Source organism: Pieris rapae, chromosome 12 (assembly GCF_905147795.1).
Source record: "Pieris rapae chromosome 12, ilPieRapa1.1, whole genome shotgun sequence".
In the NCBI taxonomy this organism is placed as follows: Eukaryota; Metazoa; Arthropoda; class Insecta; order Lepidoptera; family Pieridae; genus Pieris; species Pieris rapae.
In genome coordinates this window covers 1197481-1219445 of record NC_059520.1, presented here as the reverse complement: position 1 = coordinate 1219445, position 21965 = coordinate 1197481, and the positions used below count along the sequence as shown (strand labels likewise).

The following is a 21965-nucleotide window of genomic DNA, read 5'->3' as shown; positions in this document are numbered from 1 at the left end:
TTAGAATTCCATAATCCATTTCCTTAATAAAATAAAGCTATCTATTTTTTAACACGTTCGATAATTAAAAATTATATTTTATTTATACTAAATAGTAAATCCACAGCTTATTATTTATCAAGTCATAGACAGTATAGGAAACTACCGTTCACATTCAGCGGATAAACTTCACAGGTCGACCGTTTGGCGTTTTCCGTTCTATAGTTCTCACATCTCAATAGTCAATAATCATTTATAAATGCGAATTTTCATTCCACTATGTCAAACACTCCACAGATTTTAACATTCGTTATGAATAGAATTCCTTGTGATTTCTTGCAAACTGCAAGTACCTAAATACCTACCAGCTAGTCTACCTATTGTAGTTATTTGATTTGTAGTGTAAACATTGTAATAAAATTGTAGGCGTAAAGTATTCTCTAAACCCTTTAAAATGAGAAAAGGTTTATTTTATTATCCGTGTTTAGTTGTTGGTTATAAAATAAATGTCATGTTTCTTACATTTTGCTTTGTCGATATTATGTGTTGATAAATTGAATCTGGAAATTCAAAGTGGCATAGTGTGAATTTTGAGTGTAATAATGCCAGTTCAGCAAATAAACGTGAAAAATTCGAGTGAAATTGAAAGTTGGGAATGGGGTGGTGGATGTGGCAAGGAGACGATACGTGCAGGATCTGGAAGCAGCCAGACTTCTTGCAGTAATTCTAGTGGTGATATCTGCAGAATTTGTCATTGTGAAAGCGAGACCCATAATCCGCTGCTGGCACCCTGCTATTGTTCTGGTCAGTCTTGTCTTTGTTATATATTTATGGTGTAAACAAAATTAATAATACCATACATAAATTTTTAATATTAAAAAGAATATGGTCTTAAAATTAATAATTCTCTTTTGGTGACAAAGAATATCAATTCAAGAATTTAATCAAATTATATTGAGAAGGTTTATTAAAATTAGATCAGATATTTACATAATTATGGTTTATGTGTTGTGTGGTGGTTATTGTTGTGTATTGGTTATATAAAGATGATTTTATTTTGTTCTTGTTTCTCACATTAGTTGTTAGAACATGTTGTGATGTAAAGCATACCTTATATATATTATATATTTTTAATTTCTTTATAATTTATTTAAAATGAACAGGCTGTACAGTTTTCTTAGAGAAAACTGCAAAATTCATCAAAACTGTATAATTTACATAAACATACAGTTAGCTTGTATGAGCTAATAGCTAATTAAGGCTAATTGTATAAATATGTTTTCGACACTAGAGCCTATGAATCAATGTACAAAATTGAGTCTATTGATTTCAAATGGAAAGGCATCTCTGTATTTTTTCTTTTAATCCTTTTCCCTAAATATCATTGATGGTTGTATTTTATTAATTATATTTGACAAACTCATATTCAATATATGTATGTACACAGTGGAGTTTGATTGACCTTGTTTTGTAAGGCTTATCTCTATTTCATTTGAATTACAACAATTAATTTTATTGCAGGTAGCTTAAAGTTTGTCCACCAAAGCTGTTTACAACAATGGTTGACAGCATCGGAAACAAGATCATGTGAACTCTGCAAATTTAATTTCATAATGCATACAAAGATAAAACCATTTAATGAGGTAAGGTATTAAAAAAGTAATAATAACATTCTTCTTTAAGACTTCCTATAATATTATGACATGTTAAAATGAAACATTTAACATTGCCGTTAGGAGTTAAATAATGTTTAAATGAAAATAAAAATGGTTTGAAACACACAAAGCAGTAAACTTTTAGATAAATATCTGTTTCACTGAATATTAGGTTTCACATGGGAATTAATTTTTAGAGCTGTTTTTAAATATTATATCTAATATATAAGCCAAGAGCTATATTTATCAGACGGAAGTATGTCACAACAACATCTTTATCCTGGTAATGAACCTGAGGTGAATAAAGTTTTAGTTATTTATAGCAATAAACATGAGATTGATGAGGAAAATTATACTATACCTATGACATACATTATTTGTTGCAATGTTTTTATTTGCTTTGTTAAGTAGTAAAATATTAAATGTTACTGCATAATATCATACATGTGTTTGGTCCTATAATTCCACTAAGCAAATATTTCTGTGTCTTGATTGTTGTAAGCAAGTAGGTAATCAGATTGTTGGCCCAAGAGAAACAATTAGTGTCTATAAATGCATGACCTCTTGGTTATATGTGTTGGCTATTAGCATTGACTTTGGCCTTGGTTGAGAGTTCTAAAACATAGACATCACACGTCACATCTCAAGTTTGCAGCTTTGGTTCAACTATATTCTGTCAAGAAGTCTCATAACTTATTTTACGTTTCTTCATTTGTTTCATTTATAATCAGTTTTCAGTGCTTACCCAAATGGAAATAGCGCAAAGTCTATTCAAATTATTTCCATTTGGGTAGGGTAGAGTCCACGCTAAGAGTTCTGGTCTATGCGTTACCTTGACACTCATCTATTTATATATTTATTGAGTGTATCATAACCTAATGCACAAATATACAAATAATTATTAACGTCCAAAGCGGTCATTAATCGCACGCTGCATTTAAACCAATACTTCATTATTGATAAACTTTTTAAAGTTACCCATAAACGTCCTTATGTGCAAACATTTTGTGTTTATAAAATTAGTAATGTATAATACAGAAACAATAGTTTTTTTAATTATTAAAAATATTGATAAGTAAATACAGTAGTAATGTAAATTACAATGAACATATTTTGATTTTATTATGTACGTATTATAGCGTAATCTACAATGACAGTAAAAATGTAAGAACAAAATAATTTAATGTTAGTGCAGATTAATTAACAAAAATACACTTTAATTCAAATTTAATTGGTTCTCGTCTAATTTCAAAGGTTAAATTCATATCCGTGTTTTATTCAATGAAACAGTCAATGCGTTCTTTGTCTATTCCCAACTGTAGGACCTACTACAGGACTTCATTTGAATATTTAAGACGTATAATTTTCTTATACTGTTTTTATAAATAACAATCCAAACATAGTCCTTCAAGAAAAGAGCGTACCAATTCTTAAAAGGCCGGCAACGCTAGCCCTCTGGCATTAAGAGTGTCCATGGGCGGCGGTATCACTTAACATCAGGTGAGCCTCCTGCCCGTTTGCCCCCTGTTCTATTAAAAAAAATAGTATTCGACAGGCTTTTTGATTATGTCGTGTGGCAAAAGGACGTAGAAAGATAGGAAAGGGAATGCTTAGAATTCAGATCATGTAGAAGGGATGATTGAAAAGCGACTTACGAGTAGGATATTAAAGGTTCATGGTGAGTTCGAGACGGGAAGGCTTTCTCGTACATACCAAAGAGAACAAAGGAACAGGTCAAAACTGACTATTGGGGGGTGATGAGTAACCCAAATGGTCTCCAATTCGGTTTCTTTTTACCTAGGGGTTGAATACGACGGCCCAAGGTTGTTGGTAATAACACCGTTTGGTTGTTGGCACACGTTGCGCCAACGCGTCCGACAATATCTACTTCTTCGATCTTTATATGTTCGTAGCGTGAGTGCACAGAAGCATATTTAATATTATATATTTCATATATAATTACGATATTATCATTTTTTATATAAACTTTTTAGGGTTTTCTGTGTTTTTTCTCTTTTAAACCTCAGTTATTTTCATAAGTTCTTAATCTTAACTAACAAATGAAAAATAAGGCTTGATGATAATTAAGGGTTGTATTAAGGGACTGTATAATTAAAAAAAAACAAAATATGTTGTCTAAAAAATAAAAAATAAAAACTGTGACACCCTTTATCACTTTGGTGTTTGAAAGATAGTAGCCGATTCTTAGACTGAATATGCATTAAACATTTCATAAGAATCAGTGAGAACAGTTTGAGTTGTGACACGACAATTTTATATTATTATAGCCTCTTATTTCCATAATGAATATGTTTTATTTTTAAACAAGTATATGATATAATTATTACATAATATGTGTGTGCATAAAAATAAGATTTATTTATTTATAAAAACACTCCTGCCTTAACAGGTTACCCCAAATTGACACGAGTGTACAACAAGTAATACACTTTACAGACAAAACACAAAAAAAACATGAAATTACATAATAAAAATTACAAGAAAATCTCTACCTACTATAGACACTAAAAATAATATAACTTTTACCAGCTCTACTATGTTTCATTAAATTTAAATTCCAACATAATTAGTAATTTTAATATATTATATACATTTTATTAGATACATAAATTACGCTGTGTAACGGTTACAGTTAAAATCTAAGGTCAATTCGGCAGGTGCTCTTTATGTATTAGGGTGCGTCTATATCTGACGCCGCGAATTTGTGAAATTTCGGCAATGGTTTTGTGCGCTTCTTTAGAACAACTCGCAAGGCTTAGTAAAAGGCGCGCGGTCAAAAATGCATTTTTACAGCTTTTATAGCATTTTTACGTGCATTTTGCATGTATACAGCTGCACAGATGGACGCACCCTTAAGCGACGGTCAACGTGATAGAGTTGGATTAATGTAATGTATTTGTTTTAGTGGCGTCTCTTGGAGATGTCAGGCGTTGAAAGGCGGCGTCTATGCTGTGCTGTCCTGTTTCACTGCGTTGCTGCACTTTGTGTCATGTGGTCACTGTTCGTACTTATAGAGAGAGCTGTTGAGGAGGTCAACAAGGGACAGATTGGTAAGTCCCTTTATGGGCAGAGAATTGCTCTTGATGTGGTCATATACATACTGAGTGGTGGCTGGGTTATGTTGAAATAAGATTGTCTTGTACGTTGACAAAGTTGTACACGCTATCTTACAGTTTGTACTCGTATGCAGTATTTTTCGCGATTTATTTTATATTTTTTTTCGAATAATTTAAATTTCATTGTAAATTAAGCTTTAAGTAACGTAATGTTATGAATGGTTTTTATGTAACATTAGTAAATCAATAGTAGGCATTATATATAACGCAATTTTTGAAATGTTGTGACAAACGGCTGAATACCTTTCAGGCCGCTTGTTAAACGGCGCCGTTTATTTATTTACCTAGCCATTTGGCTAGGCTGTTAATTGTCTGCGATAAATGCAAGAGGGTAGAAAGCCTTCTAGCAATGTGCGGCGGTATCAGTTTACATCAGATGAGCCTGATGCTGCCCAAGCTTACTCTATAACCATTAAAGTCAAAGTCAAAATCGTTTCATATAGGTAACACAGTTTACACTTGAACGTCCTAAAAAGAAATACATATTATATGCTTTTAATTTTACATTTACTGCCAGTTCCGAAGGGCGTAGGATGAAAGAGAAGAACTGGCGATAAACTCTCCGCCACTCTTTTTAATCGCCATGTGTTTTGTTTAACACAATGTTTGTAAGGAGCAGTAACCATTACACCATGTTTCACATGGCATCTTAAGTAATTAAAAGTTAATTAATAATTATAAAATAGATTAAAAGCAAAGATTTGTCCGCTATCAACAGGAAGCATGGTGAAATATATTCCTATGATGTTGTCTTTGCTAAACGTTTACCTCGTAATCTGCAGACCATGCATGCTAGTGATGAATTGCTTTGATAGTAGTGACTGTGATTTCAGCTTGGCCATTTTGGACAAAATTGGTGGTTGTTGCTGTCGGTTTCACGGGCGGAGCTGTGTTTATGTACATTCAGTGTCGTCAGTACTTACACTTGTGCAATCGCTGGCGAGCCCATAATAGGTGAGTTTTAATGCTAGAAGAATTGTGCGAAGCTACTGTGTTTTTAGTTTCTAATACAGACATATGCAATTTTGAAGTTCTCTTCCTAGCGCTGACGTAAACTTGGGATCGCTTGGTTTGTAAGAATATCAACAGTTTATGTCTTCTCTGTATATTTAGAAATCTCCTTATTCGATATAATAGAATACATAGAAAACTGTCGAAGTAGGCATGGAATTGGCTATGCCAAATTAATTTGTATAGGAAACACACGTGTCATTCAAAGATCTTCATACTAGATTTTTAAAAATTAACACGCAGGCTTTCGGTCAAACAGAAAGTTCAACGTTTTCGACGCTGCTTTATTTAAATCCATATGCTAGCGACTTGATTGAATATCGATATTTAATTAACTGTCTAGAGATTCAATTAACTCTCTGATTTAAGTTACTACGACATGCATACTAAAAAAAATAAACAATTAAAATACTCTTATCTTATATCTTATCTTGGAAAAAATAATAGTCTATTAATCATTCTGTGAGTGAAACATATACTTTTTAATTAATTTGATAACGTAATTATATATAGTGATAAAATAATATAAGAATTGACTTTGACGCTGTAAATTCAATGTTAAATTCTACCTTTTATTATGTGAAACAATTTTGCACGCCATTGTGTATGGCTGAATTTGCGACGATTAGATCGTACTAAGTACCTTAATATATTTGTACTTCTTCTTCAAGTGCCTCTCCATTACTGGAGGTTGGCCGTCAGTTTCCTGAAACGCGTCTCGTCCTGCGCCAGATGCTGCATATTTGTACTATTTTCTTGCAAATGAATAATAATTATCAACTCGACAACTATGTGGAACCAATTCCACTTAGGGCTCCTTTAAGAAAAGAGCGAACCAATTCTTCAAAGGACGACGGATAAAAAAAAAACTAAAATAAATTTATATGCTCGAATGGAGTAAATATTTTACATTAAAATATTAATCGTCAATGTATGTATTTATGAAAAAAATGTGCTGAAAATGGGGGAAATGAGTCCTCAACAAAAATATTTAGCAAGATTTTTATTGCATTGGGAAAGGCTTATGTTCTGATAATCAATAAATAAAATGGTTATAATATTGTCATGAAACGTTTTTTCTAGTTCGCTAATTAATTTGTAAGTTCAATATTTACGGTTCAAACATTGAGCAACGAAACTGATACAATTTTTAAAGCGATAAAATAATAGCTAACATAAATTATATTAATATAAACAATTATAGTAAATAATAGCCAAAGATGGTATACATAATATTATATTGAAAATGGTTCAAATATTAGCGAAAGTAAAAATATATTAACAAATATTAAATATGTAAAACCTAATTCGTTTTTAATAAATCTAATATTTTATAATATATTTAGATTTATGTAGGAATATATAAATTTTGAAATAATTATTAAAAAATCAGTGGTGCTACAACCTTCTTAGATCTAGGCCTCAGATTTCTGTGTATGTTTCATGATTATTTGTTAATCTAATTAGCGATCGTAATCGAAAAGAGATCAGCCTTCTGTGCCTGATGCCGTCGGCTTTTTGTGTCTAAGGCAAGCCGGTTTTCTCACTATGTTTCCCTTCACCGTTCGAGCGAATGATAAATGCGCACATAAAACGAAAGTCCATTGCTGCACAGCCGGGAATCGAGCCTACGATCTCAAAGATGGGGGTCCCACGCTGACACACTAGATAAACTAATAAATAATTTATAGCATATGTAATAAAGATCGAAGTATCTTTTTCTCACATGAATTGCATTTTATTTCAAATAATTACCCTGTTTCACAATGTACGGATAAGTTCTACATAAGTTCCAATAAGCTATTTAGTACTTATTGTAAGGATAAACAGTATTGTTGCGTTTCACGACTGTCAGATGCTATTCGTCATGAAACGCGATGTTTCTTATTCGGTACTTTTATCTTCCGAATAATTTATTTCTGACATAGCTATTTGGTACTTTACCCATACATTGTGTAACAGACTTTAAATCTTTAACTTTATTATGACCAGTGTTGTCACAGCGTGTGACTTTAATCCCTGATTTATTGAAACCTTGAATAGAGCTAAAAATTAAGGCACAGAAGGCGTTGTTATTTTGATAATAGCCACGGAAAGATTTACCAAGCCGTCATGTATAATGTAGGTTAGGTATGTATGACGTAAGATGTTGTACGGGCAAATTTTTTTTACGTGCGTAATTATTTTCGACAGAATAAACAGAGGTCATTCGATCCATTATACTTGAATCTTGTAAGATCAAGGTTGGTTGACGTAACCCATATTTGTAGCAGCTTCTAGAATTCCATTGTTTTCGGATAAATTAGCCCATAATGACGACTGCCGGTATATATAATGGCATGAAATTAGACGTAAAATGAAATAATACATAATAGAATTAATTTTAAATGAAAAATCTGTTTTCAATGAATGTATTATTGTGTAGTGCTTCGTTCGGATTAATACCGTCAGCTGATATCGGACGACCAGGCATAATACGATATTCGACCCGTATCACCTCGACGTCCGTCTACAAATGAGCGATTTTAAGACAGTTCTTGCTCACCACTAATATGTGGAACCAGCTGCCTACTGAAGTATTTCCGAACCAATTCGAATTAGGTTCCTTCAAGAAAAGAACGTACCAATCCATAAAATAGCTTCTGTTTCATACAAAAGCTGTTTTTGATATTTGGAAGCGGAGCGTATCAATTCTTAAAAGTCCGGATTGTACTTGTCTTTTATAGGCCATCTATAAAACTACCACGGAATCTACTGTTTCTCTTTTTTTCTAGATGTGTAAAATCTTCTCAGAATTAGTAGTTTATCGTCTAACTGATAGGTGTATTAACACCGAGATTTAAAAAAATTCAATACATTTGTCGATGACACAGTATCATTTACTTTTGTGAGACTGTCTCGCAGTTTTTGAATAACTGTTTATTTGTTTACAATGTGCTAAAACTAGCTCTATTAGATATTAGTAAAGTGGGATAATGCCAACACTGACGGCTCTATATTTATTTCGACCCTTAATCTATCAAACATCACTCATGTTAGAATGAGGACAATCAGATACTTAAAATATGTTATATAAATTATAAAAAAAAATTACATGTGTTTAAAATGTGAGAACTTCAGAAGGCACAGCGCTAACCAGAACCATTCAACTTCCTCACAAATCAAATCATTTATTCCAATTAGACCGCCTAAAAGGCACTTTTAAACAATAAAATATAAAGATGAATTACCCCTTTTAAAAGTTAGTTTCGTGTGGAGAAGAATGGGCAAGAAACTCCACACTTACTCTTTTAAAATATAATTTACAATATCACTATCGCGTAGTTCGAAATATCGGCACACAACTCAGGGAACTCTTTGTATTGAATTCGCAAATGTTGCTATGGAGTTGCTGAAAATGTCTATGACCCCTAAGTCATTATTGATCGTTAGGACAAAACGACTATAATTATTTTTTTGTATACAATATTCGAATGAAAGCTATGCACCAATCGAGTGTCCTATATAGCATTTTAACACTCGCTCGTTCCGTGAAGGAAATTGGAATGCCCTTAGAAGGACTCCGAGTCGAGACTCACACAGTATGAGAACCGTATGTCAAAAACTAAATAGATTTGACGTTTGACTTCAACAGCGGAGTGTCAAGGAAGAGGTTTTATTTAGAAATAAAGAACTCATGCCGAGATCTATAGAGCGCGCTTTGACTTAGCTCAAACTTTACTAACGAAAAACTTAGCTTAGTGTACACTTAGCATAAACTATGATTTGGTATTTATAGACATTTTAACGGTAAGATTAAGCTAAGCACAAGCTAAGACAGAAAATGACAAAATACAAAGTGATGTTTCATTTCACGGAATACCTTCTTTATTATTCTTTAAAAAAGTATAACAATAACAAATATTTAAATGTCTAAAACGGTACACATTTATTGATATATTGTATATTATTATATATATTGTATGATATATTATATTATTGCAATAACTAGAATTTTACAAGTTTACCTTTAGAAAAATTATTTAAAAGTTAAATGACATAATTACAGAGATGACAATAATTTTTTGTTATGTAGAACGGATCGCATTGTTATGACAACTTGTATTTACAATTAAAAATGTTCAATCGCTTTTTCACTTTTGCTGTTTCTGTTTGTGTGAGCTGTTACAAATGTTTAATTATACTTTAAAACAACGACTGGCTTTGACTTGGACCTGGACCTAGCTTTATCGAAAGTGACATAATGGAGAATATAGAGAGAGAGTTCTATCTTTAATAGAAAACATTGAAAGGGTAGGAACTGCAGCCGATATGAATCCCCGAATACCAAAAGTATATGTTCGGAACGAACACAACCAAAATGAAGCTAGGACTACGGTCAAAATTGACAAATACCAGTAATATAAATATTGCTTATGCTGTACTGCATAATATAGGTATAGAGAGATGGGATGCTTATGACGATGGCAATCTTGCTGATCAGACACCAGAAGTTGAAGAACACAAAAACAATGAAATATACCCTACCGGTCTAGCATTCCGGCAATCCGTGATTGCCCAATTTAACTAGGTTTTTGGTAATAAAGAAAATCAAACAAAACTTATTGTATTTTAATCATTTATTTTCCGATTCTTTTTTTAACTGTAAAGCTTCTAATGATAATTTATTTTTTTGTTGAAGAATCTATTTCTAACTGATTTTTTAATTTTAAATGTTCCATTTATATCTCATATTTTCTTTTGTTGTTGTCCAACTCTTGCCACAGCAATTTTTTTTAAGGTCCTCAAATGAAGGTTTATTTTTTCTGCTTGCTGATTGACTTTTAGTGGTGACTTCAACACTGGTTTCCGTCAACCCAGCTTCTTCAGTCCAGTTGCGGCTTGTTCCCGGCTGATTTACATATTTAAATGTGGCATCTATAGTGGACGCTCTTGCCCTCTTTGGTCTCCAGCTTTCACTATTATTGTCATGATCAGTACCAGCTAAAAAAGTAAACAGTCTAATAAGTAAACATTTAGGAATGTCTTTTATTGGCTAAGATAACCATTAAATTTTTGCCGCGGGCTTATACCTAATTAGTGAATGAAGTGTATGAAGATCTTTGTATTTATCTTACAGCATATTGATATTTATAGATAGTGTAGATACTTACAGTATGTGACACGGTAGAGAAGATTAAATATCTAAGATATTAATATTTTTAGGCAAACGAAAATAACAGATTTGAAGCGAGAGTTGAAGTTAGTTTGAATTTTGTTGTCAACATATGTCACTGCTATAGGGCAGATGCGACAAAATAAAAAGTCAAGTAAAAGATATGATGGCAAAGTAAATTTTGGGCCATTATTTTTGTTAGGCTTATAGTCAAAGTTTTTGGTAAGTCGTCGATTTCGTGGACTTGAGATAAAGCTAAGCCAACACTCCGATAGATTCGTATTTTGCTCTATAAATACCAAATATGACTTAACTCGATAGTTTAGTCTGAGCAAAGTGTAAGTGCGCTCTATAGATCTCGGCATCAGAGTCGTGACTTAGTAGAAGTATGTTACACATATGCCAAAAATGCGTTTGTTTTGACAAACGCTTAACGCAAAGATGTTCGACGTATGTTAGACATAGTGTTTAAAAATGTATATCACGCGGATTTGGCGTTTAATTACACATGCGTTGTTTTAAAAATATAAACGAGCTTTCAAAAATATTATGAGTTTTGTTTAACCAAGGTTTTGTTTGATTATTACGTCAATACATTTTTCTCGTCTGACAAACAAGTTAATTGTATTTTTTTACACGGAGTTAAAGATTTCTGTCCGACGTCTGATAGTTTTGTATATATTTGTGTATCTAATGTTATTAGGTAGGTACTAGGTCACTGTCTATACTCCAATCTCGTTGCTTTTCGACAGGTCGGGGTAAGCTTGGTCGTTTCGCCGCCCATAAAAAGAAAAAGAAAAAGGAAAGCCCGCTTGCGTTCTAACGAAAAATGCTTTTAATTGCGTTCTCTCGGTAGAGTCGCTCAGTTAACTAGGCTACTGTTAAAACACACAAGACATAATTGTACTAAAAATATTCATAAAAACTCCCGCCAAAATGCTTTTTAATGCAAGATGGCGTCGCAGTCATACGACACACAATGTCAATAAACATGTAAACAAGCGTCTATATTATTTTTATGTATTAACAATTGTATACAACTATTCACTATGTTTCGAATAGAAGTTCCTTATCAGTGTTTCAGTGAGCATCTTCAGTCTATCGTTCTCCAAAGAAATTAAAAAACAATTGAATGTGGCTGACAAACTTTAAATTACCTAGGAGATCAATTACCATTGATCTAATTTCGTAAGGATTGTTCAAGGGACCACAAATTATCGAGGATTCAATTCAAGAACGTCATATTATCTAGAGTCGACTGTTTTAGATCGAAATATAATAATTTCAGAAAATAAGTCCAGTATTAGAATTAGACAGACAAGACTACGTATTCTACGTCATCGTCGATTCATCTATCTCTGACCATTTTCTGTCACAGGACTGTAATATAAAAATCCGTATTTTTATCACGAATGTTTCGGCCTATTCATGAAATTATTTAAATGTTTTTATAGCAATAAATTATTGTAAAGTATAAAATTGAAAGTGTATTTTTTTATAACATATACTGTAGATATGGCTTTGTATATGATTTGGTGAATTTTAATAAATAAATGAATGGCCATATTTCATACGGATTACTGAAGAATACTTAACTCATTATACAGACTTTATAATTCGGACCTATTTATTTTTTCTTGATCTGTTATTATGTTTTTTGTTTTGTCTTAATAGTATTTTACAGTGTGATTGGCGGCATATTAGTTGATGATTATTCATTATTTATATTCGTTTTTTTGGTTATCATGTGATGACGATTTTTCATTTAGCTAAGAAAATATTTTTGGATGGTTTTTTATATTCTATATACAGTATGTTAGGTTAGTATGTTCTTAATTCGAATATTAACTTAACTAAGATATCTTTCTTGAATAGTGGCATTTCAGTAAGGTTTAAAATATATACACCGAGCTAGGCATTAGAGTTGCTTTTTTAAATCAAAATGAAATATAGGCAATAGTATATGCAATTTTTTGATGTAACTTTTGACACTTATAAACGTCAAAATCAAATGTCTCTATGCCAGTTGTCAAACTGTAAAACCTTATACCGGTAAACCGTTGAACAACCGCAAAGGGATTTCAAACTTCGCCATTACTTTTAATCGTCAAGTATTTGTCCTTTAAAAAAGAAAATTATAATATAAGAAAATATGCATATTAATACTTTTTTATATAAAACTACAATGCTACTAGGAAGTGGAAATTATCAATTTAAGCACGTTTTATAAACAGATAAAGGTATATTACGTGTCATTATCGTTGTATGTAATAAATAACAATAGGTATTTAAGTTATATGAAACTACCGTGATTGCGATACGTGATAAAATCTAGCGGGCGTCGTGATAAAATTTTATAATACTGTTATGTAATTATATATTGTGGTAGATATATATTTAGTAAAACAAAATATTGGAGTTTTATACGATTCTCTCTTTGAGTCATATAAGAAGATATTTATATAATACTAGCTGCCCCCGCGAACTTTGTTCTTCCTTAATGCCTAAATCCTTCACTATCAAATAAAAAATAGTGGTTAATTGTAAAGGGTTGAAAATTCAGGGTTATAAAAAAAATTAGGGGTGGATTGGATTACTCTTAACATTTAGGGGGATAAAAAATAGATATTATCCGATTCTCATATGCATATCTCATATCCAATATGCACACAAAATTTCATAAGAATCGGGGAAGCCGTTTCGGAAGAGTTTAACCACAAACACCGGTCTGTTACACCACACATACTTCTCTCATTTCCACGGCATTTATTTAACTTACATTCTTGCTCAGCTACACAGAACATGCACTCCCCTATGTACGGCCAGTCGAGCCTCATTTGAGATTTCTTGTCAACAGATAAAGGAATGCAGCTCTCCAGTTACACTTTTCCCAGTATTCACTTGTTTTTCCCGTCGTCTTATTTTATATCCGGTGTACCTTTCCCTCTATCCAAATATCACATACAGTCCTATTGACACTAGCGATACGTTTAAACGTGTTACATTACACAAATGACAATTAATTGAACACTTAAATATTCCTCAGGAATCACTGTGTCTGTTGGTGAAATTGTTTGGTAGGTTTATCGCGTTCATATAGATTATCATTACATATGCATTCGTTAATATTTATATACAAATGGAATCTATCTAGTCTTATTCTATAAGGAAAGCTAGTTCATTAACCCACGGTAACAATTATGTTTATAAACCATATTATCATGGGCAGTGTTACCTAGAGGCTTCAGTGTGCGACTCTCATCCATGAGGTTGGTGCGATCCCCAGCTGAGCCAATAGACTTTCTTTCTATCTACGAAAACGTGAGGAAACCGTCTTGCTTTAGATCCAATAAGTGGACATGTCTCAAAGACAGGAGGTTAATCACTTGCCTATTAGATGGAAGTCATGAAACAGATTTTGAAATCTGATGCCCAGACCTTACATTATCTTGTATAAACCTAAACCTTAAAAGAAACTCATCTTTGATATGGTAGCAGACAATTTACATCATTGACTGATACAGAATATGCAAAAAAACGTTAGTAAACAGCAGATAGGTATAGTCAACGCTATGAAACCATAGAGTTTATCAATTATATAGTTTAAAATAATCATAATAGCCTTTAATTTCAGATATTTTGCACTTAAACACATTAAAATTTCTATAATTTAATTCCTTTAAGATACATGTATGCCATTTTTTTGCAAAGACCTCCAAATCCTGCTATTCCTGTACTGTGCCACTCTCTGCCAGGTACCACCTGCCGTTTCTTTAATTTAGTCTAACCGTCTTCTAAATCATCTTCCTCTCTTTGCGTTTACCTTGGGCACCAGTTTAGTGCTTTCTCTTCTTTTCATCTTACCATGTTCCCGGCCCATTTCCACAAAAGTATATTAATTTTGTATCCTCTGCTACATTATTTGTTCTTCGTAATGATGTATCATTTATGATATAGACGATTCGTAAAAACATACATAATAATTTTTCAGAATATTGCTCATACAAAACGCGCCAGAAAAGGTGCCGATTAGTTTGTCGCCGCCGTTGCGTAGTAAGAGACGGGAGAGGAGTGCGAGGGGGCAGGTAGTAGCCAATATTGAGCCTTTGCCCCCTCCGGCTGCGTACCACGAGGAGGATGAAAGTGGGGGCTTCGAGACCTATAGGGGTAATCCACATCGGCGGCTTTCTGCGCTTAATGAAGACCGTCTGAGGTGAGTAAAGCAAATGTAATAAGAATTCCCGTTAAACAATAAGCAGAGGGGAGACCACGGGCCCCCACTAGCCTATGAATATAAAATAGTAATATGTATATATATATTTGTATATGTAGACATATATTAGGAAAATTCGAAATGTATATGATTATTCAAAATATATGTATAAAATAAGTTCCCGCGCAACAAGAGTCGGGGATATTGGGAAATTTATATAAAAAATAAAAAAAAACAATTAGATTAAAAAATTACACAGATACTGTGAACACTTCTCCTATTATAACTTGTATATGTTTTTAAATATTTTGTATTTTTGATGCAGCTTAAGTAAGCACTGTTGGCCTAGTGGGTTCAGTATCCAACTCCTCCCTGATGTCGAAACTTCGATTCCCGGCTGTGCAATGTGACAATGTGTGTGTGTGTTAAATTATTATACAACATAATATAGAAAACATTTGCAATAGCAACCATGAGCCTTTGTTACTTACTACTTACGTACTATAATGTTCCAAATATTATTGAGTATTGTTCGGCGGTATGGACCCCGATATACCAAACTCATATAGATAGATTGGAGGCTATACAAAGGCGGTTCGTCAGAGCATTGTGCTATAAGTATGGTCTTAGGCGAAAAATAAACCAATATGACCAGCGTCTTGCCCACTTTCAAATGGTTAGTCTTGAAAGGAGGAGGTGGGTGAGCGACCTATGCACTTTGCATAAAATAGCAAATGGCTTATCTGACACCTGCCTTTTGGAGAGGCTGGAGATCAAGGTGCCGACGCGTTCTGTGCGCATCCAGGAATTATTTGTTATACCTATGACTGATAACAATGTTTCCCAGAATGCTCCGCTCGTAAGAATGTGCAAATATTATAATGCTGTGTGTGCTGAGGTTGATATTTTTCACAATGATATTTGTAAATTTAAAAAGATAGTTCATAGTAAATACTTGTAACCTTAATTACTAATTTAATTGATTAATGTATATGTATATACATGTGTGTGTGTGTATGTATATATATGTTTTTTCCTTTATTTTTTATTTTTTTGTCATTCGGTTTGATATGTGTATGTTGTTTAGTTGATATTTAGTGTAAATGCTGTGTACAGATATAACTGGAAGTCAGATTTTTAAATGTTGTTTAGTATGTAATAATTTTATGTATGTAGTCAGTCTGTTTTCTGTTTTTGTACCTTAATGTGAAAATAAAATAAATAAAATAAATAAATGTTTTTAGTACGGACAACCCCAGACTGAGAGCTGAACCGGAAGAGGTCCGGCGTTACTCGGACACTCGTCTTTCACATCCGGTTACAGTTGCCGTTGAAGAGGTTGTCACACAACCTACTGAGGTAAATTAAAAAAAAAATCCTAGTTAAACATAATTGGTATGCAATAAAATCTGATAAATTTTTATTTTTCATATGAGATCTATTAAAATTAATTAGTCCAAAGTATTATTAGAAAGGTTTTTTAATTTTTCTCTTAAAAACCACATTTGTTTAAAATATTAGGTCTAGTATTATCGTGTAAATGACGTCACTAGTTCTGTGTACGTTGCGAGCAACACGTCTATGGAAAGGAAACTTGGATGGCATTTGACATTTCCTGTCTACTGGGTTTAAAGACGTAATCTTTATCGGCCATCTTGTGATATGCAATCGCTCAAAATGTTTTTTTTTGCCGTATATAGTTTGACTAAATTAAACATAGAAATACAGAATGCGTCATTATTACATTGTTTTCTTTTTTGCATAATATAATGTGATAATGGCTTAATAATAAGTTAAACAATTCTGACAGGTGTACATAAATTATTTACGCTTTTAAAATGACGAATTCGTAGTAACAGAATTCATTAAAAACGATTCATCGGCTCAAGGATCTTAGTCTAGCTGTAATTTAGTTTAAGTTAAATTATATTTCGGGATTCGAACCCTTTTGGGTAAAACGATTTTACTCTCTTTTGTAGAAAATACATACCATTTTACTAAACTCCTAATTACTCCAAAATTGTAGTTATGGTCGCTAGTTAAACGACGCTGTTTAGTTAAGATGCTAGGCTTTTGAAGGGCTAATTAATCTAGTTGGCTGCGCAATCAATACAGACAATTTATTTCATTAACAAAAGAGGTTATGTAAGACTAATCTGACTAAAAAAATCTATATTTTAGGAGCTTTAATTGTCTATCAGTTCGCTTCATTAGAAGGTTTTTTGGGTGCTTTCAGAATAATTAACCTGTCGATACAGATATGCCTTTGGCTTAATTTATAAATTTAACACAGGGAGGCGTATACCACATCGCGGTAGACCCCCTAGAAGCCGATATACGCTCGCTTCTCGCACTCGAAGCCCGTCGCGAGGCGCGCGCGGCCCGCTCTCTTCCGAATTTGCGCGCGAGTCGCGAGTCCCTCCTGAACCCTAATCACCCTTCCTGAGGTAACCTCACCCTCTACCTGGACGATAACATCTATTAGGTAAGTGCTAATTGACAGTGTTTGAACCCCCCATTCGTCATTAGTCGTTACGCTTGTCGTTTAGTGGCTTAGTGATCGCTACATGGATGCGGTGAGTCCCCGAGTTCAGTGTTAGATAAGTGACTATTGAGTAAGTAATATTCGTGCTTAGTAGTAAGTGTGTTATCGGAATTATGTTACTAATTTGGAAATTGATTCGAGGTCAGCCTCAGTCATGTCAGCTGTCAAGTCTGTGACAGTTGAGTTCGACAGCTGACAGATGATATGTGTAAAAAAACTTGTAAATTGCTGAATGTGCAAGCGTTTTATTTTCGCAATTCTTAAAATGTTTAACTACGCTCGTTAAATTATGAATCATTCATATTCTTTAAATACAACACTTATATGAAATTAAAAGTTATATAAAATGCCAAAACCTTGAATATAAATTCACAATGTTATGAGATAAAATCGCAATTTAGTTTTGAAAATAATTTTTTGCGATCCATACCAGCCAGTATTTATTAACCTCTATGAGTATTATGTTTTTGGCGCTAAATATAAAACCTTTTGTGATTTACATGTGTCAATTGTCAATTGAAGTCGAAGTTGACCTCTTCAAGCTTCAAGTTGATTGACAATATTTTTTGTGCGAAAATTATGTGTGTATACAAACTATATTTTGTTCACGTAACTATGGTTTTTGCACTAGGTCATATATGTAATGTTAATCTGACCCCTATGTACTATTCGTTACTTTAGATATATTTATAAATGAATATGAAAAGCTACTTAATTGGTTGGTGTGGAGGAACTTATATCGGCTTAGTTTTTATATAAGTGCCATTTTGAATCCTTGATACTTCCAATTTGCTAAACATTCACAGTAGTCAAGCGCTTAGTGTAAATAAATAAGTCATTTTTATGAATTTATTTCATTTGACATGCTGCAGACAAACTTTTGGCTTTAAAAATTGAGTATTTATTTATTTATTTAATTATATTAATATTAATTATATTAATTTTCTGATAGGGTAAATCGAAAACCACGTAAAAAATTAGATTTCAGAGTTGACAGTCATTTTAATTTCGTTACGGTCCATAAAGAGTAGACAACTAGTGCACTAGCATAGATAATTGATATGTAAATGTTACAAACTAGCTTGTTAAAGTTGCCTTGTAAAACCCAAGAAAATTGCAATACATTTGATGCAATATTAAAATTAAATCATCCACAATTATCAAGACTTTCTAAGTATCTATGAGTTACTACTAATATTTTTACGTGGTATTTCGTTTTTTAGGATTTTCATGTTCCTGTTACGATATTCCGTCCTTGATTAATATTTTCTAATAATGCTCATGATATTGCCATATTACGAAATTCTGAAAAAAAAAACTTTTTCTGCGAAGTTTTTACGATCTGTAATGCTTTTTGTAAACTTAATATCAAAATTAATGATGAGGAAATTATGGAATCACAATTTTTCTTAGTTGAATAAAAACAGAAGTATCTGTCAACGTGGGCCAGAGACTTTCTACTGGTGTGTCTAAATTTTCTCATTAGTAATATTATCTGATATACTTTCTGGGAATAAAGAAATTATAATTGTTTTTTTCATTACACAACTTCATAATAGCTTTTAGAACCGATTTTAGTCGGATCGGATACGAAAGCTAAAACTTAAAAAAAATATTTACACACTGAAACCTGGTTGATAGGGATCTGATAGAATCTGCATTTGTATACCTTATTCGATTATTTAAATGATCCTAATCCTTGGGATTGTTATCCTCCAATTCAACATTTTGTATGGCTCGAAACTTGGCTATTAAATAGTGGCTAAGAATTTTTTGCCTGCTCTACGCCATTGACTTGCGAACTGGTAGTAAATGTATTATAATTAATTTAGCATATTTCAATTGGCGTTCATAAGTACTTATTTAACCAGGTATAAAGTTATATCAATTCACCTTGAGTGCAGATCAATGCTTGTGATTGTACTATTAAACGTATCGGAATCTGATAAGTTTTCTCACCTGCACACAGCTACAGAGTCCCAATTGCAGACGCCTGGTTTCAAATTTATCCCATGTCCAATTTACAGCGGTAATTCGATGAAAAAGTATAGGGATCTCTTTGCAATTCTCATTAAGAAGATTGAAAAGAATGTTTTTTGTAGCATGGCAATATAATTTTTGAGAATTATGGTAACTTTGGAATGTCATGTTTCTTTGCCTTGTGTAGGTAATACGCTTTGACTCTTATGTAGAGTACAAATTAGATAAGTTGAAGCTATTTTCTTTATATTGCATTTTACATTAGTAGCAGAATCTCATTTTATCAAATCATCGCTCTCTTTAACAAATAAAACGTGCAGTTATTCTTGGCTGATTATCGATAAGTTCCGTTTTGGTTCATTGTTTTATATTCAGGCATTTATGTATGTTCATTATTGTTTGCGAGAGATATTTGAATAAAACTCAAATTAATTTGAACGCAAATTAAAATAACACTTAGTTTTTTATAAGGGCAAGGTTTTTGCTGACCATGACTGCAAATCGACTTAAGTATAATCGCGTTAAAGAGTTTTATTTAAACAATTAAAAGCCAGTTTCCTTGTGTTTTATGTAAATAAGTTTAACATCACATATGTATAAAGTGTAAAATATTTGTATATAATATGTATCTCAATGTACGGGCGAATGTAGTATATAATTCCTGGTAGATTTAGAATTTCAGTACAACTTCGGCATTTTCATTTTGCGGCCATTTTGTGTGATTGTTGTGAATGTCATAAATGCGTACACGTCTACGTATGTGCACGTTAGACGAACTTGTTCATACACACAACTTTTTGTAACGTATTAATACACAAACGTAAGATTTAAAATATAGCTATCCTTTTCCATATCTAATCATTAAAAGAAGATATGTAAAGTTATAATCCTACATTAATTTTCAGCTTGTTTATTAATACAACAAAAATAGTTCAGAATCTTTGAATTAAAGTCTCTCTGTGTTTATATGTGTATAAATTCGACCAAATGTTATATGTATATTTAAGAATAATTGGAAATATAAGAGTTAAGTATTTTAATGTTCGTTTCAACCTATCGTGTGTACATTCAAATGTAATGATGAGAACGTAAAACTACAGACGAGAAGCATACGCTATTCCGATTGGACAATATGATATGCCGTATTGTGTTACTTAGCTGGAGTTGGTATGTTGTTGATAGAAATCACTATCGTGTCCTCTTTTGTTTTACATTCTCCCCAATTATAGTGTATATCCTGGACAGGCGGGCCCAAAAGGCCTCATCTCACTTTTCATCAGGTGGGGTTGTGGCTAAAAAAAACTTCTCGAAAATTCGGTACTCTGCTTTCGAAAATGTTCCAATGCTACTAAAGAGCATGCAAGCAAATCAGCATGTTACTAAGACACAGGATTGGGGTTTTTATATAACGCTTCGTGTTTCCCACTTGAGTGCCATGCCCCCATTAAAACATATTTTTTAATTTTTAAAAAACTCAATTGTTTAATTAAGAAACTTTAATGATAGGTTTTACTTGGAAATTGAAAACGAAACACAGAAAGTTTGTACAAATATCGATTTTTTTTGTAAATTTTCGAATAACCAAATCTCCCCAAGTTGGGAAATACTAATATAACGCCTAATTAACGCATTCGTTGAACATGTACGCATGAGGGAGCATATGTTACCTGTAGATAGGATAGTTATGACATCTGGTGCTAGGGTATAAAGCTCTTTCCGCAACTTTGTACTATAATCTATTCAAGTGCAGATTCATTTGACGCAATACATATTTTCATAATGCCACAATGTAACTCTATGCCTGGAGTATAAGGGCATTGTGTAAAGGCTGAGCTGTCAAAATTCTAAATTTATTGCACAGTTAGATAAAATTCAATGCTTTTGAATACCAAGTGTAAATAACTTCAAATTTAAGTTGTCCTAAAACGTTAAGTTAATTGGTTGTAACTAAATTAGTGCCTTGTTTTGATGAAATTGGTCCTATCGAGAATGGATTGAGCGATGCTGAGATGTAAACGAGGGGATGTTTTGTCCTTGTCTTAAGTAATGTATAAAAAAGAGATAACCTAGTCTCGATTGCTCAGTCTATTCGTTGTACATTTTATTCTCTTTTAATGAAATATGGCTTTTACGCCTGTGATAGTATCGTAAGCGATTTCTTTTTGCTCAAAATTTGATTTCTCCTTACGATTTGTACTTATAGTTGATGAAATTTGTAAGACTGTATTTTTTGTTATGTAAATTGTTAACTCCAGATTATAAATATAAGTTATTTTGAGATATTTGTTTT

The 21965-nt window shown here is 32.6% G+C and overlaps 1 protein-coding gene across 1 annotated transcript; it reads left to right on the top strand.

Moving 5' to 3' along the window:
* The first annotated feature begins 246 nt into the window (after positions 1 to 246).
* Positions 247 to 21955, top strand: LOC110998375 (E3 ubiquitin-protein ligase MARCHF8). The gene is made up of 7 exons (XM_022267003.2): positions 247 to 783; positions 1501 to 1622; positions 4561 to 4705; positions 5605 to 5725; positions 14929 to 15150; positions 16395 to 16509; positions 17444 to 21955. Exons 1-7 carry the CDS (start codon positions 582 to 584, stop codon positions 17594 to 17596), a joined length of 1080 nt encoding a protein of 359 aa, XP_022122695.2. The 5' UTR covers positions 247 to 581; the 3' UTR covers positions 17597 to 21955.
* Positions 21956 to 21965: the final 10 nt, after the last annotated feature.